Here is a 27,028-nt window from a genome sequence, read left to right on the forward strand (position 1 = left end):
ATGGATAATTATTTCTACCAGGTATTTAAACACACTCTAAAATGTATATTTACAACAGATTACACATTACAACAGTGAGGTGTTAACGTGAGAACAGCTAAGTCGTGGACTAAACCAGACGGCACCAAGACAGAAGACAGCAGTAATAAGAACTTAAAACATAATTAAAGTGGTCCTACAAGTCAGTGTAAACAGAAACATTATTCATTAATAATAACAATGTAAATATTATTCAATAATCAGCGTGGGTGGTCTTGGTAATACTTGGAATAAAGTATTATCTTAGTTCAGAGGTTCTTTTTTTTTTTTTTAAAGATTTTATTTATTTATTTTACAGGGAGAGACACAGCGAGAGAGGGAACACAAGCAGGGGCAGAGGGAGAGGGAGAAGCAGGCTTCCCGCTGAGCAGGGAGCCCGATGCGGGGCTCGATCCCAGGACTCTGGGATCATGACCTGAGCCGAAGGCAGCCGCTTAACGACTGAGCCACCCAGGCGCCCCGGGTCAGAGGTTCTTAACCTTTGGCTCATTGACCATCGCGTTTCACTGGCCTTGGTATCTGTGTAAGTGGGGTTAAAAGTGACTTATTTTCCCTTCAGTTTTCCTCCTGAAATTTAACCCATAGCAGGGGGATGTTTTAAGTTTTTGTTGCTGTTGTTGTTGGCTTTTATTTATTTATTTATTTATTTATTTGCGAGAGAGAGTGCGAGCACAAGGGGTGGGAGGAGAGGGAGAGGGAGAAGCAGGCTCCCCGTGGAGCAGGGAGCCCAACACGGGGCTCGGCTTGATCCCAGGACCCCGGGATCATGACCTGACCTGAGGGCAGATGCTTAACTATCTAAGTTACCCAGGTGCCCCAAGTTTTAAGTTATTAACTTTTTAAGATATTTTACATCACCAGATAATATTTGATTGTCACTATTGTCATGTTATAACATCAAGAAGAGTTTCCCATTAACGAGAAATAAAAATGATACCTGCCATTACGATTAGGGGTTCTGCTTTTGTTTTATTTAAGTGTAATAAAATATAAAATAGTTAAAAAAAGAAGAAGCAGGAGATATCGCGAGACACCGATCCTTTGAAATGTCTTAAAACAACCTACAAGCTGCTTACCAAGTTGAAAAGCACAAAAACCATACAGAACTGGAAAGAACTTAGAGAAGCTGTGTCCCCACAAATGATAACATGCACTGTGGTTTGGAACAGAAGAAAAACTGAAGCGTTTGAAGGAGCTCCTGTTGCAAATAATGTCACTCGCTCCAGAACTGCTAATTCTTCTAAAATTTTAGTATCTGGAAGCAGGTCTAAGACGAACTGATAACTATGCAACTAGCAGAAACCTCTGATGCTCACAGCACAGCCAACTCTATTACTGGGATTCCTATTTCATGAGACCCTTTTGAAATTTTCAAAAATTAGCATTATCTTGAGACTGGCATTCCAAGTAAATATCTGACTAGAAGAAAGTTCCAGAACCCTGGGCACAGATCAAGTGTCTCTGACATTTGGCTGTCCATTTGTTTTTGCTGTTTTGGAAAAAGAAGCTCCAGATGTCAATGTGACTGGATGCTTTCTCTATCAGCAGTCATGGGTGCCAAATGTTGCACCACTCATAACGAAAGACAGCCTGCCTAATGCTGTGAGAAGCATCAACTTCAAGGCCAGAGGGGCTGAGTCATTTTTCAGGGTCTTTCATCAAGAAATAGGGGCAGAAGGAGAGTAGTTCTCCACTTACTAAACAGAAATGTGCTGGATTTCCAGAGCAAAGTCTTGAAATGCTTAATTAAACTTTGGGCAGAAATTTTACTTTTTTTTCAAACAGAAAAGGAAAGCCCTCTCTCTTGTAGTTTAGCATACTTGGACAATATTTTTGGCTGTATCTCTTGCTAAAGCCCTGCAGTCAATATTATGTAGGCTGATCGAGAATGGAAAGCTCCTGTTCTATAAGAGATGGGTCACCAGGAGTTCAGTACCCTTCCAACACTGAAGAGAGACTTTTCCCTAATCTGGAGTTAAGGGTGCCCAAACTTTTTCCAATTTCTTTGCAGGCAGAAGCAAACATGTGCCAAACTTTTAAAGGTTACTCGTAATCAATATAATCTTAAGATTAAAATATGGATATACCATCCAAAATTTGGTGATGTGGACAAACATCAAAGACTTAGACTTTGCCAAAGATAAAAGCCTCAGGGAGTTGGGGACAGAGGAAATAATTCCAACTGAACTCAATTATTTCTCAACTTAAGCCTACCCTCGTTTGGCAAAGTGTACTACAAAGTTTTGACTCCATTTGCTATGATGTGCTTTTGCAAGCCAGGATTTTACACTTTTGCCACCAAAACAAAAACAAAACAAAAATCAAAACTGATTGGATGTCAAGCATGATTCATATGTTGTCATATAAAAACCACTCAAAACTTTCTCCTATTTCTTTTAAGTCAAACCGCAACAGCTTTCACAGTGAAATTAGTGATTAGCTGAATTAAAGTTCAAGTTTTGCTTTGCTTGGAAATTTTTGTTCTAGTTCCTTCTTATCATAAAGTAGGTACTAATTTTTGCTGTAAAAATTAATGAGAGAGGGGTGCCTGGCTGGCTCAGTCCACAGAGCATGCAACTCTTGATCCTGGAGTCATGAGTTCGAGCCTCACACTGGGTGTAGAGATTACTAAAAAAATTACATAAACTTAAAAAAAATAAAGTAACAGATTTTCTTTAAAAAAAATTTATGAGACAGGGGCGCCTGGATGGCTCAGATGGTTGAGCGTCTGCCTCCGGCTCAGGTCATGATCTCTAGGTCCTGGGACGGAGTCCCACGTCGGGCTCCCGGCTCAGAGGGGAGTCAGCTTCTCCCTCTCCCACTGCCTCTCCCCCTGCTCATGCTCTCTGTCTGTATCTCTCTGTCTCAAATGAATAAATAAAAAAAAAATCTTTAAAAAAAATTTATGAGACAGGTTTATAAAGAATGTTTTTCGTATTTTTCTATGTGTAATCACATAGAAATAATGTATAATCAGTGTTCAGTATCACAAAAATTCTTTCCAAACTTTTGTGCATATGTTTAGGTACTTTCCTTCTGTAAATTCACAGCTTTCAGAGTCTCAAAGAGGTCTATGAATCAAAAACCTGGAAAAAACTCACTCCTCTGATTTAGATATTGACCTGACATAACACACATAATCATCTCTTAACAGTTCAAGAATTATATGGAAGAAAATCAAAACACCACACTTAGAAGAAAATATTTAGCGCATTTCAGGCTGAGAAAAAGCCTTCTGACCAAAAAGGCAAAAGAGAAACTGATTTCAGCAAGAAAACACAAACTTCAGTAAATATATGTAAAAAGTCATGAACATTTTCAAAAGAGAAAATACAAATGGAATAGAAAACATTTAAAATTAATTTCTTTAATAATCATAAAAAGTCAAGTTAAAATGAGATGATTTTGCCTATGATATTAACAAAGAAGTTTTTAAAAGCTATATAAGGAAAATTTGTGGAGGAGATGAGAATTCTCATATACCAGTGGAATAAGAGTACATTGGTACTTTTTTGGAACACAATGTTATAATGTCTGTCAAATGCTTTCAAAATGGTCATCTCTAAGTACTGTATAATATCTCGTATATGTGGATTCTAAAAAACAGAGAGGAGGGGGAGCTGAACTCCTAGAAACAGAGTAGAATGGTGGTTGCCAGGGCCTGGAGGGTAGGGGAAATGGGGAGATGTTGGTCAAAGGGTACAGATTTTCATTTATAAGATGAGTAAGTTCTGGGGATCTAATGTACGGCATGATGTCTCTAGTTAACAATACTGTATTATATACTTGGAAGTTATTAAGAGAGTAGATCTTAAATGTTCTCCTCACACACATAAAAATAATAACTATGAGAGGTGATAGATGTGCTAACTAAGCTTATTGTGGGGATCACTTCCCAGTATATATGTGTATCAAATGATTATGATATACATCTTAAATTTACAAAATGTTTTATGTCATTTATATCTCAGTAAAGCTGGAAAAATGAAATTAAACTATATCATTCTTCCTCACATTATGAATTCACCAGTCATAAGGCAGTCAGAGGAGAGAAAGGTGTCAGACGATGTTTAACTGGACTACAGAACACAACCCATCCAACATGTCCCTGGAATATACATCTCTGGTTGCTACTTGTTGCCTCACCATTGAATGATGAAATATATAGATATTTTAACAAAATCAAACTCAGATTTAACTTGATACCTATTTTCTTCACTCTCCAAAATTAGGCAAACTTTTTCAAGGTCTGTGTTCCACAGCAACACAAGAAAAAAAAAACTAAAAATGTATGCAATAAAACTGAGTGACATTAAAAAAAATAATAATACGTAGAAGTCATTCTCTAGTTTAATAATTTAATTTTCAGTAATTTCTACCTAATGGGAAAAATCCAAAATATAGACAGAGATTTTATGAAGAAACTGTTTACCCCACTGTTAATGATAAAAAAGTAAAAATCAATCTATATTAAGGGAATGATTAAGTATATCAAGGCATATGATAGAATATGCAGTCATTGAAATAATGTTTGCAATGAGTTTCTTGAATGACATGATCAAAAGTGATGATGTGTTAAGTGAGGGAAAAAAGAGGTCGTAAAAAAATGCTAAGAAGAAAAATTTTAAGGAAATACGACACATTTATGGTAGCTGTTTCCAGGTAACATTTGAGTGATTATTTTTATTTTATTGCCTGTACTTCGCAAATTATCTACAATGAGTATATATTACTGACACTCAGGGAAGTTAAATAAAAACAGAGTAACCACAGAACACAGATCACAAGTAGGGGCAGAAATATTTTAAAGAAAAAAATGTCATCTTGTACGAACGAGCAAATAATTAGTATAAATTTTCAAAACAACTAATGAGAGAAAAACTGTTGTTGTTTACTTCTTGGCTTAGCTGTTCGATGACGTGGATATGGCTGAGTTCTCTTTAAATGGCAAATCATAAACTGGTCATCCAATCCAAACTGAAAAACCAACTTCTCAGGTAAGAATAGGAGACAATTTGGGGCTGGTTAGGATTTTTCCCCCAAACAGTATGATTTATAAGAAGGACTGAAATAATAGTTGGAAAATAGGAAAAGGTAAAGGAAGAGCTTCCTGATGCTTTAAATTTTGCTTTTCGAGAAAAAATCTTTTAAATTTGATAAATTCTCTAAAGAAAACTTGGGAACTCTGAGTTGCAAAATAATTGAAAGAAAAAGGTTACAAAGCTAATCAAATCAGGAGATGACGACAAGCTAGTCAAATCAGGAGATGACGACCTTCCCTGTCTCACCTCCTGGATGAGATTCATTACAAAGGAACCAATAGACTCCATGCTTGTCAGAGGCTGAACAGCCTTGCTGAATGCTTCTTTCATCCATTCCTAAGCTCATAGGAAATTTTAAACTTTAGCATTAAAACTTTAATACCTGTCAAACTTCCTTTGCATAAAACAATCTTATGTCAAACCCTACTATTTATTTTTATTTTTATTTTTAAGTATGCTCCCTGGCCAGTGTGGAGCCCAGTGAAGGGCTTGAACTCATGACCCTGAGATCAAGACCTGAGCTGAGGTGAAGAGTCAGACACTTAACCATCTGAGCCACCCAGGCACCCCAAACCCTACTATTTTTAATACAGAATATTGCTTACATAAAAATTGATAATATAAAGATTAGAGGTAACCAGTATATCTAGCACTTGGAATTGGTTAAATTATGGTAGATACAGACTATGCACTGTGGATTATAAACCTAAATGTACACAGACCAGGTAGCTAACATAAATGAATGAAGTGGGCCTGGGCTGGGATTTGGGAGCAGTGGAGACTGGTGATTTGAAAAGGGAATACTTTATCTAAGGAAGACAGCAACAACTTGATTCCTGTCAGGTGGCTTTGTGGAAAGGTGGGCCCCCGTGTTGCCAGAATCTCCTACTTTTAAAAAAATTTTATTTGGAAATAATATCAAATTTAAAGAAAGTTGCAAAAATAAGAAATAGTAAAAGAACACCTATGCCCTTTACCCAGATTATCTTACTGTTAATATTTGACTTGGTATGTATTCTTTCTCTCCGCACACACACACACATTGTGTGTATGTTTGAAATATAAATTGAAATACATAGACACAATTTTTTCTGAACTATTGGAGGATATGTTAACATTTTATCATGACCCTTTACTCCTACTCCTCTGCATATTTCCTAAGAATAGAAACCCTACTATTTTTGAGATGGGGCATCTGGAGTGATGAAGAGAGCATGAGGAGGTTGTCTCCTCCTGGCCACTAGGGACTAGACAATCAGCCACTTTTTCTCCCTCTGTAACACCAAACCAAGGTTAAATACTATTGCACTAGACAACTGCCATTCTATCAGTAAAAACAAAACCTCCAATATATGTACATTTATTTATAAATAGGATATATGTACTAATCTTCTAAAACATTATGTACCTTATAAAACATATTGTTAAACAAAGATAAAATAAAATTAAATACAAATACAAGTTTATAGTGTTCTTCCTGCACCCTTGAAGATGTGTACCTCCCCACCACCCTTGAAGATGTGTACCTCCCCACCTTGGGTGCCATTCTTCTGTACCGTGGTAGCTAAACAGGAAAAGGACTGCCACCGTACCCAAAGCTGAGTCTGGGTTCTGCTCCCCAGTGTACCTCTCTTATGTCTGCCGGCTCTCTCTATCACAATACACTGTTTTATTGCCTTCACAGTGTTTATTGCTCCTGGAAGTCATCTTGCTTATTTATGTGTTTACTTGTTTATTTCTTCTCCCTGCCCCCTGCCCCCCAACTCTTCTCTACTAGAATATATGCTCCATGAAAGCCAGGATCTTCCTGTCTTGTTCATTCCTAATCCTTCCACCCCTAAAAAGGGGGTGGTTCATAATGGGTGCTCATTAGATACTCCCTGGCTCACATTCTAGCTCCATCCCCTGCGTGGTCCTCCATTCTCCTAGCAGACGAGAGGACAGGTCCCCTAACCCCCTGCAGGAAGCAAACAATACGCTATCCTACCCCTTTGAGAAGCTTCTCTGCTTAAAAACCACCTGTAGAGGGTGAGCAGCGGAAGACAATCTTCCTCTTCACGTAAAACCCAGGGCCACAATCTCAAATCCAGAACTTAAAAAATACATATAATTACAATATTTCTAAACACATTTCTATTTTTTTAAAAAAAAATTAATTGTAAGTCGAATTATCATTTTCACACAAAAGCTATCATTTTCCCTCAATCCCTTCAGGCTGTTCTTGCAGTTTCTGCCCTGGGAAGATAAAAAGGAAGACAAGCAGGTACCTGATGGTTTTCCACACATCGAAGCCGTCCAGAGGCTTGGTGCCATTTGTGCTGCCCCTGGCCAGCTTCACAAGTGTCGGCAGCCAGTCAGAAATGTGGATGAGCTCCCGGTTCTTCACACCCTTCTGTTTCAGCAAGGGGCTTGCCACAAAGCCCACCCCTCGAATGCCTCCTTCCCACAGGCTCCATTTTCTTCCTCGAAGGGGCCAGTTATTGCCCCCTGCCAAAGTCTGTCCTCCATTATCTGAAACACAAGTAGGTTTTTGCATGAGGACAATGCTAGACACATTTAAGAACAGACAACTTCTACGTTGCTTTTAAATGGGGCTTAAGAACTAAGAAAGATGCCCCCTCCTTACTGCCTTCGGTACCAACCTCCCCTCTTCCGCCCAACATTCCATTCCCTCCATTACACAGACATAATCAGAGTGTAGCGTGGCACCAATCTGACACAAGACCTTCAAATCCCCTTGGATAGGGTCGCTGAAAAACAAGCAAGTCCCCGGAGGATAACTGCTTGCGCTAGAGCCCTGTACTAATAATAATCAATGACTAGGTGGCAAATGCATGTGTGCAATTTTGTGTGACACAGGAGAAAGAATCCAGGTACGCTAAGCCCCTTCCCGTCCACAAAAAAAAACCTCAAGTGACATTTCACTCAGTAAGTTAAAGCCCCTGATAAGTTGGAGGCCTTTTCATTTTACTCACCTGGAAAAACTTTCTAACATTTACACTGGTAACTAAATTAATCTTCTACTCCCTGGTGATGTGAACCCTTTCTTAGGTGTGAAAGTTGAAGATGTCTCCAGTGGGCTAAATGTCTCGTGTAAACACAGCAGTCGAGTAGAAAAAATAATTGCAAGAAAAATTCCTCCCTTCTTGACAGGATGGCAAGACAAAGCTTCAACTGATGCACTGTGCCAGGGAAAAGAAAGCTTCTCTTCCAAGACAACTGAAGTTGAAGCCAGAGGAGAAGTTACAAGAGTGACTGAAATTAAGTATCTTACCAGCTGGGTGGGACTCAGTTAGAAATTAAGTTGGACTGTAGGGAAAAAAAAAAAAAGTGGTATTTCTTGTATACTGAGGTTGTAGAATCATTGGCATCTCCAAAAGTACCCATACACTCAGGGGACTCCACAGACACTTTTGAAATAACCCTTATTTGCATACATATTACCCCTCAATTAAATCTTTTTTTCAAACCACTGTTATCCAAATGAACCACAGGAGGGCAGTAGGACAGACCTAATGTCTGTAGAATGTTGTACGTAAAAATCCAACACAGAAATCAAGACTAAAGCCACAGGAAACACATGGAACGAAAAAGAACTGGTATTTGTTAAGCACCTACTATGCACCAGGCACCACTTTAAGTTTACAGTATCTCTCCCAGAATGTGAAGTCTGAGAGACCTGGAATTGAAGCCTGATGCCAACCGCGCACTAGCCGTGTGACCCAGGGCAACACAATACCTCAGTTTATGTTCAATGTGGAGAGAAGAATTCCTAGCTCAGGTATTATGATGAAAATGAAATGACACTGTTTATGATCATTGCTTGGCTGGGTACCTGGCATAACCTCAGTGCTCAATAAATGGTAGCTAATATCTATAACTCAGTCTAGTATCATAACCGTTTCATTTTTCGGAAAAAAAAAAGAAGAAAAAGAAGTTTGAAAAGTCCAAATAGCTAATAAGTGGCAAAGCTAGGATTCTAACAAGGTCTGCGTGACTCCCCAGGTGCCTTCTGTCCCCACACAAGAAATACCTTCTGTGTTCCTGATGTCCCCCGTATGCAGTGGGTTTTATACCTACAGGCCACATGACGGTTCCCTGCCCTATGAAAATCATAAGCAGTCTCAGCAAAGTGTATACTCTTCCTTTTGATATAGCAGAAGGTGATGATATTTCCCTTTCGAGGAACCTTTGTTGCTGGTGGGTGAGAAATTCAAGGCTCTACCGCCAAGGAGGCTTCTGTTCAAATCCTTAGCACACGAGGTGCCTGGTTCTTCTCTGTGCTTCATGAAGGGAGGGAGAAGAGTGGAGCTAGGTTACATGAAAGTGACAGTTCCTCAACACATGGGTTGGGGATGATCTGTCTCATCATTTGCCATCACAGACTTACAAGAACCTTTCCTTAAACCCTACATCTCTTCTTGACCAAAAGTCAAGGACCAAACAGTCACCCAAGTCAGCTTATTAAATACACTTTCTACTTTACAAGAACAAACCTGTATATTCAAAACAAGAGGCCACCATCCTTTTGACAGTGGGGATTCCTCCCTCTGTATACTTCACAGAGTATCAGTCACCCACAGCCAACATTTCAAAACTTAAAAGGAGGTGCTGTTCATATTACACAAAAGGACACTGGAAAGAGAGGTTTACACTCTGCCTGTGAGGTCAAGAATGGCTAAGTCAGCACACTATTATTTTGCTCTATTATCTAGACTGCTATAAACGATACTGGCTCAGGGCTTGTAGAAGATGCCTGTTGTCTCCATTTTAAATCGATGCACTCCTTTGAGATAGTCTATAATAGTCTCTTTCAGTTCCACGTACTTGCTAGTGCTCAGTACAAAAATACTAAACGTTGGTGGTGGAGGAAATGTGTGGGGAGATGAGGAGGAGGGTGGCTGGGTCTGCTATCTGACTCTTGGAGCAGCCCTTCAGGTATGACTCAAAAAGGAAAATACGCTGTGCGGGAAGGAGAATGTGGCCACTGTGGCTACCGTCAGAGCTGGAAGGTGCTTCCGCATCTTATGAGGGGAGGGTGCCGATGCAGTGAGCAGGACTGTTTTCACCACTAGCTCACTGGGCTGTGTTTCCCATTAGCAATGAGAAGGGATTCTGTCCTCTGTTATCAGTCACATTTTCCAGAGCACTCTGGAGAGAAAGCACTGTCAACAAGCACACCGTGACTTCTTCTCTCGGACTCCCCTGTCACAGAGTCGATGCACAACCGGCGGCACGAAGAGGGCAATTTGGCTTTGCCAGGGGTCTGCTTCTCCACAGGTGGCCCCTGCCTGAGGGCTGCCACTGAGCAGCAGTGCCGCAGAACCCATAGTTGGGCTCTCCAGAAATAGGGTGCTGTGCATCAGTTCCGGCACAGTCTCCTGGGTATTTCAAGAAGTTGGACATAAAACTGATCACAGTTGCAGTAAGAATACAACAAGCTCATTTGGAATAAGGTTTCCTATATTATTCCCTTAAACCCGACAAACGAAAATTTAAAAAGACAATGGAACTATCACATTTCTTTTCACTCTCTCTCCTAGTTTTCTTTTGGGCAAAAGTTAACTTTTGTTCTTGCTAAGAATTAATTTTCAAGAGAAAATTTTCCTGTTTCATTTCCTGACTGACTTATTTATGAAAAAACTTCCAAATCAAAATAAGATGACTCCAACTAGTAAAGGAAACTCTGAATTTTTTTTTTTTTTTAGGGAAATAGTTTTGCAGCAATGTTTCTGGCAGAGGGAAAACCTAATTATAAACACTTTGCCGTCTAGAAAAGAAATGTCAAAATAAAACAAATGTTGTCATATACAGATGGTGAATCTCACTTTATCATTCCCTCCTGAACAAAAATAACTGTCAAAAAGTCATGGAAAAACATTGGTTAGCCAATGATCTAAGCAAATGCATTAAGTGTATGACAAGGAAGCCTCATCTTCATCCAACTGATAAAAGTTCAGATGGAACCATGACAAGAACTTTCATTTTTAGGACTACTCCCAACAGGGTAAGGCTGTGGCTTGGCCGTGGGAGGCTGCCCTGAACATCAGTGTGTATTTCTATCTCATTGCTCCCTCACCCGGGCTTACCCGAGACATCCTCCTCACTCTGACCCAGGGATCCTGAAAGAAAAAGCAAGAAAGGCTCCAAGGGCCTTGCACCAGTGCCCGGACTTGGCTCTGAATAGGGCCAGCAATGTAAGTGTGACAGATGAATAGACAACATGACTTCAAACACCAAGATGCCACCTTCTCTAAAAAAGATGACCCGCTTGCTGATGGTTGATTCTTTTAGACTAGTTGTTTGTTTGTTTGTTTTTTAATTTTTAACTAAAAGGCAAATTGGTTAATATGTGTCTTAGAAGTCACCTAGAGGATTTGGTAAATTCAATCTTCTCCTACTAAAAGATCTTGGAGAAAATATCTACCTGGACACTAATTTACAATCAAATGTTCTTCTCTTTCCTTCTTGTGCTACAATTTTTTTTTTTAAGATTTTGTTTATTTGAGAGAGAAAGACACAGCGAGAGAGGGAACACAAGCAGGGGGAGTGGGAGGGGGAGAAGCAGGCTCTCCGCTGAGCAGGGAGCCGAATGCGGGGCTTGATCCCAAGACCCTGGGATCATGACCTGAGCTGAAGGCAGACACTTAACGACTAAGCCACCCAGGCGCCCCAACTACATTCAATTTCTGATTGAATGTGCATTCCCTTCTGCTGAGTCTAACTTTCAAGTGGATTTCAAGCCCATCTACCCCCATCTACCCCAGTGCCTCGGGTCTGGCACTCTTCCCACTTGGACACATGGTAACCTACAGATTGCTTCACTTGGCTGTCAGAGGCATCCCTGTGAAGCCCCCAAACCAATCAAGTCTTGTTCGTGCTTAAAGATCTCTAATTGCTTTCTAATCAGGAAAAACTTTAAACTTCAGCCCACATAGAGAATCCATTACATCTGGCCCCAACCTACTTATTGGGCATCAACACCTGCCCTCCTCCATACAAAGTGCCTTGTGCTGGGCCACCTGGCTGGCTCAGTCAGTAGAGAGTGTGACTCTTGATCTCGGGGTTGTGGGTTCAAGCCCCACGTTGGGTGTAGAGGTTACTTAAAAATAAAATCTTAAAAAAAAAAAGTGCTCAGTGCTTCATTCATGTAGAACTAACTTCGCCTTGTCGTTCGGATACGTCATGCCGTTTCATGCTGACTTTGCCTTTGTACATGTTGGTTTCTCTGCCTAAAATACTCTCCCTCTTCTTCTCTGCCCGACTTAAATTTTAACTCTCAGGATAAATGTCACATCTTCTGTTAACTTTTCATTTACCACCCCCCACCACTACCCTGCCTAGATAGTCTCTCTGTATATTGCACTTAATTTCTGTATATTGTTAATTAGTTGTTCATGGGTTCGTCTTCCCAGGGAACTCTGCCTCCCAAGGACAAGAACAATATCTCATTCTTCTTTGCATTTCCAGGACCTGGCACAGGGCCCACCAAAGAGAAGGGCTCAAGAATTGGGGGAGGGAGGGTGTGGGTAAGGAACAATAAACAAATGGAAAAAAGGCCACCAAAAATTGAGAATGAAGGCACTACAAATTTACTTTGATTATTGGATGGTGTTTTCTGAGCCTTCAGCCAGCCTCTCCATGACCTTGACTTTTAAGAAACTGTTCCATACACAGGTGCTGCTTATTTAACAGGACACTGCAGGGTCGGTCGGGAGTGGTTCCTGGTCCCCATGAGGATTTAAGCAAATCAAACACACAATACCAGAATTGTTTGTCCAATCTGGCCCTTGATCAGTCACACTGAAGTCAAAGGGGATTGTTTGGTCCTGGACCGGAAGAGAGTCCTCACTCAGCCCTTTAAGAAATCTATGGGGAGTGCTCACCATGTGCCAAGGACCACCCCAGCTTTGGGGAAATGGCAGCCAAGGAAACAGACAAGGCCCTCTCTCTCATGAAGTGAGTAGAAAAAGAGATATGATCTCTCCATTCATGGTCCTCTTGGAGGAGCTGAAACCAGAATGACGGGACAGGGCAGACCACAACCAGAGAGGGGAGAGCCCAGGCACGGAGAGTAGAGGCTCAAGCGCCTTATTCACTTACACATTGGATAGTGGGGTGTTCTGCATCAAGGCTTCTTAATTCAAGATTAAGTTAACTACACCCTTAAGAACACTCTGTTGCCAGAACTTAAGGCAAACTTGAGCTGAATGATGACTCGATATAAACCAGTTGTCTAGCTGGTTAATGACTGTCATCGTTTGTCTCTATCATCCCTACTGCCACATTTCGAATTTCATTAAAATGGATTCAAAGAATTGGAGTTAAGTGCCGTGAGTTTGGGTAAATTGCTCTCTGACCCTGATTTTCTAATTTGGAAAATGAGGATAACAATGATACCTATCTTAACACAGAGCCTGGCACAAAAGTAGCGCTCAGTAAATATTAGCCATTTTCACTGATGAGAATCACCAGCAGCAGCATCAAATATGCAGAGCAGAACCATCTCGTCTCTGGGTATTAATTACACATACACTAGATTTAAGTATTACAGCTGCACTCTAAATCACCATGCATTCATTAAGAAAGGATTTTATGCACAGAGCCCTTCTCAATTACATGCTCTTCTCTGTGGGTGATTTCTTGAGATTCGTAAGAACACAGTGAATTTCAGGGCTTTTGCTGTCATTTTGGGGACAGAGACAGGTGACATCTTTCTGTTTCTAGGAGTTTAAATAAAGTATATCAATTATCAAAGAAAGAGGAACAATGATCATAACCTGTGATTAAAATGAAGTGTCAGAAACTGAAGCTTTATTCAGTTATATTGTAGGGATTTCAAATGGTTTGCAGCATTCAGGACAGATGAATGTTCCCACCCTACTCCCAGTCAGACACAGTCAGACTTTACATCTGGATAAAAGAACCAGCAAAGGGAGCGCTCCTGCTGAGCTAGCATTGGGAGGGTCCTGCTGGGATGGGATTGGCAACCAGACCCCAGATAACGGATGCAGCCACCAAAAGAGCAGAAGATAAAGAGGACGGATGCAGGGAAAAGGTAAAATCAGGAATGAATGAGGATTAAAAGGGAGATTTTACAGGGTTGTAGTAAAAGATTTCCTTGTTTTAATGGGGCTAATGTCATTGCTTATAATGATGAGATACCAGTGGGATTTTATCTCTCCTTTAAAACTTAAGGATGAGAAGATCCAAAAGTCTGTTGAAAGACTGGAGGGACATGAGTGGGGGATGGGCTAGATAGATGATGGGTATTAATTAAGGAGGGCACTTGTTGTGATGAACACCGGGTGTTACATGTAAGTGATGAATCACCAAATTCTACTCCAGAAACCAATACTGCACTGTATGTTAACTAAAATTTGAATTAAAAACAAAATTAAATAAATAAAAAGTTGAAACAAAAACAAAAACAAAAAAAAGAAAGAAAGACTGGAAACAAATGGTCTCTAAAAGTTAAAATGGGAGGTGCCTGGCTGGCTCAGTGGATAGAGTATGCAACACTTGGTCTCAGAGTTGTGAGTTTGAGCCCCATGCTGAGTGTAGAGCTTAGTTAAAAAAATAAAAAAAATTAAAAATAAATAAATATATAAATATAAATATATATATAAATGGAACTGGAAACTGAAAAAACAGTGTACTAAGTTATTACATATCAGTAGGCAAACAACTGAACTTTTTCTGTAGTTTAAAGCATAGGTGGTCACAGATTTTAGTGATCCTTAAATTTTAAGAGAAGTACAGAATGTTGTGAGTTTCTCTCACTCTGGAGGTGTGGGTTTGATCTCTATATTCCTGATCTCCTATCAAGTAGCCTAGAAGCCCCGGTACTTAGGACCAGCAAAAATACCACGTTTATTCTAGAATTTTTTAAAAATTAAAGCCCTCTTGGAGGAGTCCAAGATGGCGGAGGAGTAGGAGACCTGGATTTCGTCTGGTCCCAGGAATTCAGCTGCATAGGGATCAAAGCATTCTGAACACCTACGAATTCAACAGGAGATTGAAGAGAAGAATAGCAGCAACTCTCAGAACAGAAAAGCGACCACTTACTGGAAGCGTACAAGCAGGGGGAGCGATAAGCAGAAGAAGAAGGAGAATCTGGCTTCCCACTGAGCAGGGAGCCCAATGTGGGGCTCCATCCCAGGACCCTGGGATCATGACTTGAGCTGAAGGCGGACGCTTAGCCAACTGAGCCACCTAGGCATCCTATAAGCTATTAAACTGTCACCAAACATGGAGAGTATAAAATTTAGTATGAAAGTCTGCTGTTCACAAAACCATGGCAAAATGTGATTTCAAAATTTGGACATAAAATAAAATGATAACATTTGGATAATTCTGTGAATTCCTGAACATTTATTGTTCATGTTTATCCAAATATCATCCAGAATGCTAACAGCACTGCTGGAAGCTTTTGATAGGATCAGCAGTCACTGAGAAAACTTTTAGTTTGTTCACCAATTAGCAAAGTTTCTGTTTTTCAATTACATTTTGGAATAAAGTCTATGACCATTAATTGCAAAAAAAAAAAATTAAAGCCCTCTTTGTTTTCCCTTCAGGTCGATACTGAAAGAATGCTTGATATTTTTAACTAATTAACTTATGAATTTCATATTTTTAACTAATTAACTTATGAATTTCAGGGCAAACGAAAGTTATTTGGCACTTTGAGGGAGTGCCATAGTTTACTCACAAATTATTTGGCTCCCTTTTCAGACCAGATGATTTTTTTTTCTTACTAGACAGCTGTTTATCCATCAGTAATGCTAATCAAGAAGTAATAGATGAAAATGTATCACAGAAGTACTTCAGAGTCTGGCAAGTTTCAGAACAGCAAGAGTGAAAATACCATCAACGGAGAGAAAAAAGTAGAACTGAAGTTACAAAATTACAAGAGTATTAAGTCCTTGTATGGCAATAAAGATGGCAATTGAGGTCAATGATTTTTTTGGAGAGAATAAAGGCAGAGAAAGTTAACATATTCTATTTGGGCAAGCACCAACTACTTTAATTTGTCTTTATGTTTCCAAATATATAATACAAGTTAAATGTTCTGAATTTACCTTTGATGCAGAAGCAACATTTTATTGGATCTCTACTTCCAAGGTAGTCAGATACGCTTTTAGGGTCACCCAGAAAAACCAATAAACCAAGCTGAGTGAACAGGCAATTCTGTTTGCCCAAAGCTCTTTTCTTTTTCCTTCTTCTTTTTTTTCTTATGTAGAAACCATAAAGATATTTGATTATTTTCTGTACACAAAGCTCTTTTCTGAAGTTTACTAAATGCTAAAGGACCTCACTGAGGTATGAGTGTGTACTTATGGAAGAGAGACAACTCAGCAGCACAATCCTCTTTGAAGAACAACGTAAGAGTGAAACATTTAAGGGTAGAAACAAAAATACCTCAGTGTACCTAGACATTAAAAAGTCTGTTAAGAGAATTTAACAAATAATTCAAATACTGAATACACACTTAATAAAAATACAAGAACACAATTCCTTTGGATTTGCAGATGACACTTACTCCAAAGCCAAAGCCAAACCAACTCTGCACTGCCCTCAGACTCCGGGTCCTCCTGACCACGCCAGGCGGCAGAACCCCTTCTGACAGGGGTGTACACAGTGAGAGTGAGGAGAAATCAGGTGACCCTGGACATCCTAAGCAGGTGTTAGGGAGGGAAGGCAGCGGAAGAAGAGAAAGTGTGGGAAGCAGTGAGGTCTGTGTGCCTAATGAGAAGCAAGAGGTTAAATGGAGGCATTTTAGCAGGACACAAAGGGATGTGAGAAGAGAGAGGTCCGAGAAAGACAAATACGATGTGATTTCACTCACCTGTGCAAGCTAAAAAAATAAACAAAAAGTGGAATCAGACCCATAAATATAGAGAACACACTGATGGTTGTCAGAGGGCAGGGAAGGGGGGATGGGCAGAATGGGTGAAGGGGAGCGGGAGATACAAGCTTCCAGTCAGGGGATGAAGAAGGCATGGGCATAAAAGGCACAGCGCAGGGAACAGTCAAGTGGCACCTAAGAGTGATGTTTGGGACACATGGCAGCTGCAGTAGTGGAGAGCACAGCCTTACATGGAGGTGGGGGATGACTGTGTTGTGCACTGGAAATATGGTGCGACAGCTTAACTCGAATATAAAAATTGGAAGGAAAGAAGGAAGGAAGGAAGGGGTACAATATCTGGGAAACTCAATGTCTCCTGAATAGCCACAAACCAGGATAAAAACAAACAAACAAACATCAAACAAATCAAAACAAATACCCCTGAATAACCACAATAGGCATCACCACGTCCCTGCAATCAGACCCTAATGTAGGGCCCATTTAGTCTCAGACACGATTCTAATGACATGCATGGTGTGTGGCTCCCTCGTTTCATAGCAGACTAGAATCTGCAAATTAGAAAGGTGCAGAGTGCGGGAGATGGTCTCTGCAGAGAGTAAGGGAATAAGAAGAAGGAGACAGTGAGGCTCTGTGCATTTCCCTGTGCCCAGTGTGGTGTGGCCATAACAGACAACAATGACTGCAGGCTCAGAGGCCCTCACAGCACAATGCAGAAGAGGTTACAGCTGCATTGATGAATGGTTTTCATTTGCTGTCGAGAAGAGCACAGATGTGGCAAGAGATGGCCTGAGTCTCCGCAGGCAAGGGGGATGCAGAGAAACTGGAACCCTCAAACACTGCTGGTGGGAGTGTAACATGGCTTTACTGATTTGGAAACCGTTTGGCAGTTGCTCAAAAAGGTAAGCATAGAATTACCATGATTAAACATCTATCCCGTACTTTATGTCCTTTGGATGAGAGGTGGGTTGAAGAAAAAATCCTACGTTCAGGACAACTCCCCAGCGTCACAGGAACGTATACAATCTGCTTCACGGAAAAAGTCCCAGCCTGCTTACCCCATGTACGTTTCAGAGCACAAGCAAGGATAGAGCTCAGGACCAGACAGGGGCCTCTAAATACCATCCCAATTATCAAAACCCACAGCTTCCAAGATATGTCAGATTCTTTGTTCTTGTTTTCACCAGTCCATCAGATTGACTTGGCTTCTTTTAAAAAACAGTAGACCTTTGCTGGCAATAAGGTGTCTCTTATAGACCCTTCTTTTATACCTCAATTTTTCATCGGGGCCTTTCGTGATCAGCTGACCCTACAAAACATCTGCCTGGCATGTGAGACACAAAATTCTTTTTTGGAAAGCTCTTCATATGTACCCAAAGAGACTGCTTCATTGTTTATTCCATTTTTAGTTTCCTGCAAGTTTAATGTGGAATCAAGTGGAAAATGACTTCAAAATACATAAGAGATTACATGAATCTTTTCCATACTTGGTGCAGTCATGAAGATACATTAACCCTATCAGATATGAAATGGTATGCTAGTGATTTCTTTTTTATTTTATGATTTACATACAATAAAAGTCACTTGTTTTGGTATGGAGTTCTATGAATTTTGACAAATAGAGTCATATAACCAGCGCCACAATTACAGAACAACTCCATCAAACCAGAATCACTCCCTTGTACTGTTCCTTTGTAATCAAACCCTCCACCCCACCCTTAAGCCCTGGCAACCACTGATGCCTGCTCCATCTTTAAAGTTCTGCCTTTTCCAGAATGCCATATAAAAAGAATTATACTTGGGGTGCCTGGGTGGCTCAGTCAGTTAAGCGTCAGACTCTTGGTTTTGGCTCAGGTCATGATCTCAGGATCATGGGATCGAGCCCCGTGTCAGGCTCTGTGCTAAGCACGCAGTCCAATGGGGAGTCTGCTTGAGATTCTCTCCCTCCCCCTCTGCCCCTCCTCCCACTTGCACGTGTGTGCGTGCGTGTGTGTGTGTGTGTGTACACACGCACTCTCTCTCAAAATAAATAAAATCTTAAAAAAAAAAATCATACACTGTGAAACTTCTTTGAGTCTGGCTTCTCTCATTCAGCATGCCGCATCTGAGATTCATGCACACCGAGGCGTGTAGCAGTGGTTCATGCCGCTGCTGGGTGGTAGAGTGGTCCACTGCAGAGGTGTGCTGCAGGTTCGCTGAGTTGTTCACTGGCAGAAGGACGTCTGAGTTTGCTCCAGCCTTCGGCAGTTACCAAACAGGCTGCTGTAAACACGTGGGTGCAGGTTTTTGTATAACCATGTTTTTATTTCTCTAGGTTATATCCCCACCACTGGGATTGCTGCTTTCAAGATATTTTTTCCTTCATCTTTGATTACAATGTGAGTGTGGTTTTCTTTGGGTTTATCCTGATTGGATTTTATTGAGCTTCTTGAATGTATACATGTACAGCTCACCAAATCTGTGACATTTTCAGGCATTATTCCTTCATATTTTTTTTTCTGCCCAACATTTCTCCTCTCCTTAGGACTCTAGTGACATAAATGTTAGATCTTTTAATATTGTTCCATAGGTCCCTACAGCTTGGTTCAATTTTTTCTCTCTCTCTCTTTCAGATTGCATAATGTCTACTGATCTGTCTTAAAGTTCACTGACCCTTTCCTCTACTATTCTGCTACTGGACCCATAGAGGGAATTTTAATTTCAGAGATGGTATTTTTCAGTTCTAAAAATTCAGTTTGGTTTCCTTCCTTCCTTCCTTCCTTCCTTCCTTCCTTCCTTCCTTCCTTCCTCTCTGTTTCTCTGCTGAGAATTTACTTTTCCATGTATTTTAAGAGTATTCAACTGTATCTCATAGAGAATGGTTATAAAGGAAAATTTTCAGCTGACAATTCCAAAATTTGGGTCATCCCAGCATTGGCATCTGTTGACAGTCTTTTCCCTTGAGTACTGGTCACGTTTTTCTGGTTCTTTGTATAGTGAGTAATTCTGGATTATACCCTGGACATTTTGAATATTAAGTTGTGAGACTCCGGGTCTTATCTTAGAGTCTCTCAAGGATGTTGATATTTGTTTGTTTTAGCAGATAATCAGCCCAGTTAGATTCAGACAGCAAGTTTTGCCTCACTTTCTGTGAACAGTGGTTATAATGTCAGTTTATTTTTATTTTTATTTATTTTTTTAAAAGATTTTATTTATTCATGAGAGACAGAGAGAGGGGGAGAGAGAGAGAGAGAGAGAGAGAGGCAGAGGGAGAAGCAGGCTCCCAAGGAGCAGGGAGCCCGATGCGGGACTCGATCCCAGGATCCTGGGATCATGACCTGAGCCAAAGGCAGACGCTTAACCATCTGAGCCACCCAGGCGCCCTCAGTTTAGTTTTTAAAGGCTTTGCTATAATGTTTGGGTTTACCCACTCAGTATGCGCCCCACTCGGGAGTTGGTCTGGGACTTGGGGAGTGGTTTATATCGCTGTTGAGTTTTTGAGGCCTTTGCTTTGCTTCTTTGGGACTGTGTGGCACATGCACAGCTTAGAGGTGAGACTGGGACTTACGTCAGTTCGTACAGAGAACTGGGGGATCCTCTTCCCCACCCCTGTCCTCTCCGAGATTCCCCACACACTTTCTAGCCGCCTGGGGTTCCCCTTTCCTTGTTTCTCTGGGCAGAAAGGTTTCTCTCAGGTTTTAGCCCGTTATTCTGTCACTTCCATACAACTGAGGCTGCCTTTGAGAGCAAACAGCAAAATAAAAGAGAGATAAAATAATGAGATTCTCCCACACCCTTTGGAAAAAAGGGGCTCCTTTTCACTGGTCCTCTGGTCAGAGAGAATTTTCTTTTGGGATTTCAGGTGCCCGAACCCCCACCACCAACACAAATGCAGATCCTCAACTGGGGTTGGCTGTGGGGCAGGGGCAGGGGAGGAAAAAAAAGAAACAAAATAATAATTCCCCTATACTGTCCAGCAAAGGACTCCTTTCCCAAACTGCTGTTTAGAAATAGAGGGTTTCACCTAAAGATTTTGCTGCCAATGCCTGCTGCATTGTTCTAGAATTCCATCAGGCCTTGGGTTAAAGCTGAAAGACAGAGGAGAGAAAACAAATGCCATGAGACTCACCCTTGGTATAAGGGATTGATAAAGCTTTGACTTCATTCCCATCCACCATTCCCCTACTATTGTGTACTTTTCAGTTGCCCTGGATAGTTGCTTTCTGTATTTTCCAGAGTTTCCAGGTGTAGGCCATGAGGATTACAGGCTTCAGTTGGCTTACTCCAACCGGCCCCTCACTGGAAGGGTAGGCTTAGGATTTTAACGAGAATTGGCCAAGAAGACTTGCGATTTCAAAGACCTTAATTAAGCACCTGTGAAGTACCCATGACTGTTGTCAGCACAGTGGGAAAAGACAATAGAGGTTCAAACACAGTCCCCACACTCAAGGGACAGATCATCCACGGAAAGCCTGGTCCAGGTGAAAAATACAAGACTGTCCACAATGAGGACAAAAAAAAAGGACACGGGATGAAAACTGGGCAATTAAAGCAGGTGACACTGGAGGCCATTCAATCCCATGCTCAAATTGGGTGGAGAAGAAAAGGCACATTCCACCAGAGGGAAAGGGGGCTTGACAGGGTAATTATTCTTCCAAGTTGGTTTTGTGCCTTTTTAATGACACATTGAGTTTATGTGCCCCAAAGGAAACTAAGGGGCGGCTTCTAAGGACATTTTATGACTCTTGACTGTGTTCTTCCCTCCCCTTCCCTCAGTTGGTAGAAAGGGTTTCCAGGACTTCCCGCATGAGGACTGGAAGCCCAGTCATGCTGGAGTGAGTCATGGGATCTTTCCTGGGGAGTCTTGAATTACCAACAGACAAAACGTTCAATAATTGTTGTAACTCAGTTGGTTGCTGGCATTGTTCATGTGCTTCAGCTGAGCTGAAACATCCGGAAGTTTACTTTTCATATTTTATTTGGGGTTATTCCTACAATCACAAAGGCAGTATCTTCATTCTAGGACAGTATCTATCATACTGGAAAAGGTTGTTTGTGAAGCATTCAGAGAGGCTTTGCCCGGGAGCCCCTGTGAGCAGACCCCCACAGAGGCGGGGGGTGGGGGCTGTGGCCAACAGCAGCTGACAGATGGCCCACATGAGCACGGGGGGCCAAGTCCATTGTGAATTTTCACTTGCAGCTGTGTGGAAAATACCTATGCCGGTGACTCCACAGTCTGGATTTCTAGCTTTAAATTACAGCAGAGAAGTGAACGCTTTCAAGAGCTGAGCATAGAGGGAGGCTGGTAAACCTTAGCTGGTTTTGAGCCCATCAGCTACCACGCACTGCTGTACAGAAGGATATTTAAAAGAGAAAAGGGATTCCTGTCACAATCCGGGCATCAAGCGGAGAGCCTGGACAGCTCTTGGGGCAACCAGACCTACGGTTAATAGAGATACCATGTCTACTTCCAATCACGGAAATTCAGCTTCCTTCTCGTGTGACTCCATGCCAAGGCCTTGATTTTCTTTTCTGGAAGGAGGTATGCGTGGATCCAGAGTTACTGCTTGGCCAACCCCCCGAGGTCACATGTCAGTGGCAGGACCAGTGACTGTATCGCATTTGTGCCTTTTCACAGTCTAGTCTGGGAACTCGACCTTCTGTGAAAGATCTTGCTTGGGTCCCCCACTCCTCAGCGCCCCCGCTTCCCCCCTCCTCCTAGCAGGCTGCAGGACCATCTTCTGTCGCTTATCTAACGCAAAATAAACAGAGCAATCTGGAGCTAATTTAGGTGGTTTTCCATATCAGGATACAGCTGGGAAAGATTTTAAGAAAAAGGCCCAACAGGAACAATAGTGCTGTGAAGTCGGGCAGCCGGCGGGGGAGCACGGGAAGGCCGCTGCAGACAGCCTGGCAGACAGCTGTCAGCCACTCCAATAACAATCCCCGGAGCCAATGAAAACGGGCAGGGGCCGTGCGGGCAGCCCGGCAGAACACCAACAATGCAAACAGGGGATCTGAGGGCGTTCCGAGTGAATGGCTCGAGTGTCCGGGCCACCAGTCTCCCGGGAGCCCTTCTGCACTGCTCCCATGCGGCAACGCCTGGACAGGAATCGCAGATGAGGGGACAACACTTCATTTCTCCACGACATGGGCCAAGATTTTTTTTTTTTTTTTGATGTGCATGCATACATGCTGGCTTTATCCTGACATGAATCCAGCAAAGCCTGGGTAGGAACATCTGGTTTTGACATCAATTTCTCCTATTCTGCAGGCGGGTTGTCTTTTTAACTCTTTGGGGGCCCCTGGCTAGACCTTGAATTTCCTGGTCCAACTCGACAGAGGTGAGAGGGCTTGAGGGAGTTAAATAAAGCTATGGGGAACTTGCAAATGCTTTATATATTAAAACAAAAAAACCACACTTGGATCAAGCTCTTGACAAAAATCCAACCAATGAGGTAAACTGTATAGTCCTAGAGGGAGGGCTGTTCTGTGCAGAGAATACTGAGCTGGAAGCACAGAAACCTGCGTTCTCAGTCTGCTTCTGCCACAGCAGACGCCCTTATCCTCCTCTTCATCATTCGATCCAGGATGTTAGTTCATGCTCACTCCTTCCTTCCCGAAAGGGCTCTACTGCATGAAAAATGTCCCTCTGATAAGAGCAGCCTTTGGGCCTATTATAGAACAATTCCATTTGTTTAAAGATAACTTTAAATAATCCTTGTCTATGTTCTAAAGGAAAATGAATTACAGGACAACTGGGTGGCTCAGCCAATTAAATGTCCACCTCTTGGTTTCGGCTCAGGTCACGATCTCAGGGTTGTGAGACTAAACCCCACCTCAGGCTCTGTGCTCAGCGCAGGGCCTGCTTGAGATTCTCTCTCCCCCTCTGCCCCTCCCCCCGCTCACACTAGTGCATGCATACACACACTCCCTCTCTCGCAAATAAATAAATAAATGAATAAATAAATAAATAAAATCTTAGAAGAATTCCACCTAGACGTTTCAAATAAAAAATATACAAATGAAAAAGTAGAAGTTAAAGATTTCATTAGTCACTATTCCATCTACTATTCCATCATATTCCACAATAAATTATTTAAACAGCATTGATTATCAAAGTTTCCATTATAATAGAACTGATTTTAAGACTAATATTTCAGACTACAAAAAGGCAGAGATATGGATAGGTTTTCTAAGAGTAGAAAAGAATATGAAAACTTGTAAAGTATAAAAAGGTAAGAAGACAGGGCACTATACCCTTTAGAAATATAATATCCTTTCTATTTCTATGTAATATCCTTTCTATTTTCTAAGTTTGGACAATGATTGCTTCAAAAGCATCCAAGCACACTTAAAAATCCAACTATCTGAAAATACAAAATCTCTGTAGGACAGCTCTCATACAATAGCATGGATCAGAATCCCCTAGAAGACTTGTTAATACACAGATTGCTGGGTCCCACCTCCAAAATTTCTGGTCCAAGGAGGAGCTTGAGAATTTGCATTTCTAACAAGTTCCCAGGTGATGAGGATGCTTCTGGGTCTATGCTCTGAGAACCATTGCTCCAGAGAGAGATGTAATGGCTGATACATTAAAGTCAACCAGTTCTATTCAGTATCCTTTATTGTTCTTTTGAATCACTGGTCAAGTGTGGTTGAAGAGTGAGAGTGGAAAAACAGGCAAGAACACAAATTAGTACTGAATCAATGCAAAATATTCATAAAAAGCCACACAAAGAGAAAATGGCTGACCCTTAACTTTTGTGAGGATTAAATTATAAAGGTAGTTATTTTCTGAATGGCAAAATTGTTCTTAAGGATGGAAAAAATGTGGCAAAGGAGAAGGTTTTATAATAATGAGTCTCTAGGTCTATACTATACCAGTGGGTTTCATCCTTCCACCTGACTACACTGCAGAATCACTTTGTGAATCTGAATCTTTGGGTAGGCTTTCTAGGCAGCCCGGCTTGAAAACACAGAGAAGACTGTGAACCTGCCTAAAAGAAAACAGTATTCGAATTTCCATGGTTGGAGTACAGAATCTCAAACGGTATCTGAGAGACCATTACGAAGACAAGGAGGTCAAGAAAGATGAATAGCATGTGAGAAGCTGCCCAGCTACTTGGAAACAAAGCCACAATCATACTTCTTTTCCTGAAGCCTGTCCAATTCTCTATCACATTATTTGACTGCAATGAAAATAATAATTAAAAAAACAGAAAAAGGAAGTACTTGGAGAGAATCTAAAATAGAGACCTCAGTACACAACACTAGTTGTATTGGTAAGGTCAATTGCCATCTTGGAGATTAGCAGGCTGCCCACCAAGAAGGAGCCTGACCGAGGACTCGATCCCAGGACGCTGGGATCATGACCTGAGCCAAAGGCAGACACTTAAACGACTGAGCCACCCAGGCATACCTATGATGTGCCTTAATAGAAGCGTGAACTGATTAGTTAAAGATCACAGAGAAAGAAATAACTATGTCTGGAAAGGTCAGGGAAGCCTCTGCAGAAGAGGTAATGCTTGACATGAGTCTTAAAGAAGGAAGAAAAATTATACATGGGAATAGAATGTATTAAAAAACAGCAGCATGAAAGAACAGAATGTTTTCAGTGAGCAGGTAAATGAATACTGGAGCCTCATCATACTGAGTGCCCAGTATATACAAATGCATATAAAGTACTCAACAGACACTCCTAGTCTGATCGCCATGTCTGAGGTTTCTCTGGCTGTGCCTGGAAACATTTTGGATGTAAAGAGAAGGAAAAGGTGGACTAGGGGGTCCTTTCAGTTGAGTTATGTGGTTAACTGTTGAAGTATGTTTAACCCTTCCAGCGTATTTCTATTATTTTGACTCCAACACGGAAAAATTCTATGGGATATGTAACTTTCTGAATAGCAAAAGGAGAAGAAGAACGGTGATTTTAGACACGGGTCTCAGACATCTATAGTCTGTTTTTAATTTCCATCCTGATAAAGGTGGACAGGGATAAAGAGGTAGAAGCTGGGCCACCTGGGAAAAGTGACAAAGATAGTGAACGAGGCATAGGGAGAACTAATTCTGATGATTCACGGTGGTGCCCCTTACAGCAATTCATCAAGCCCTTCCCTTACTCAAGAGATAACCAACTTCTCCATGCTGTAGTACCAAATTTTCTTTTTTTTTTTTTAAAGATTTTATTTATTTATTTGTCAGAGAGAGCGAGAAAGAGCACAAGCAGAGGGGGAGCGGCAGGCAGAGGGAGAAGCAGGCTCACCACTGAGCAGGGAGCCCGCTGTGGGACTCGATTCCAGGACCCTGGGATCATGACCTGAGCCGAAGGCAGATGCTTAACCAATTGAGCACCCAGGCACCTCTGGAACTACACTTCTAACGAATGGTTATGTAACCAGGCCTTTGCCATCTGTAACCCAAATGGCTGTGGTGAGGTTGGTTAATACCCTTCTTATAGTACACAAGACCATATGAATTTGAAGACGAAGGAAAAAAAGAGAGAAAATGGATGACAGTGACGCTATCTGGCAGCCCTAACAGCTCACAGGCAAATTTCTCGCAAGCAAGATATTTCTGACAATCTAACAGTGATATCAGCACAGTGCACTGAGAGAGGTTTGCCAGAGGGAACGGGAAGTCATGGAGTGATTTGGTGAGGCCCACAGCTTGTCTGTGACTCAGCCTACTTTATGGGACTCAAAATGAATTAAAACTACACTTTAAAACCCATATCTTCCACCTGGTTCCCATCAGTGTTTTTTGGCTAGCAGGAAAAGGACCTGCCAGTTTCTATCTGCAGGAGGTAAAAAAGGGACAGCACATTTCAGGGAAAAGCAAATAAACATATCTGCCATGACGGTTTCAGGTTTACCAATACAGCAGGTGGTTCAGGAAGTGCTGCATGGATCCAAATTATGGCAACAGCAACCTTTCCCTCAGCCAGGCAACGCAACATCACGCGGCCAAGGAGAAGGTCTATTTTGAACTCATGAGAGGGAAAAGTGGTCAGACAGGAGCTTCTCCAACTACCTGACTAAGGCACTTATATTTTATGGGAACTTTTCTCTCTTGGGATCAATTCACAATACCACTATCCATTCCC

The 27,028-nt window shown here is 41.5% G+C and overlaps 1 protein-coding gene across 2 annotated transcripts in view; it reads right to left on the reverse strand.

The window, feature by feature from the left end:
* The window catches only part of ARSB (arylsulfatase B), a 167,053-nt gene that overhangs the window by 83,526 nt on the left and 56,499 nt on the right, over positions 1-27,028 (reverse strand). For both annotated transcript variants that reach the window (XM_027606027.2, XM_027606028.2), the window contains exon 5: positions 7,349-7,592. In XM_027606027.2, coding sequence (XP_027461828.1) covers positions 7,349-7,592 — 244 coding nt within the window. The remainder of the gene's footprint in view (positions 1-7,348; positions 7,593-27,028) is intronic.

This window comes from Zalophus californianus, chromosome 5 (genome assembly GCF_009762305.2).
Source record: "Zalophus californianus isolate mZalCal1 chromosome 5, mZalCal1.pri.v2, whole genome shotgun sequence".
Classification (NCBI taxonomy): Eukaryota; Metazoa; Chordata; class Mammalia; order Carnivora; family Otariidae; genus Zalophus; species Zalophus californianus.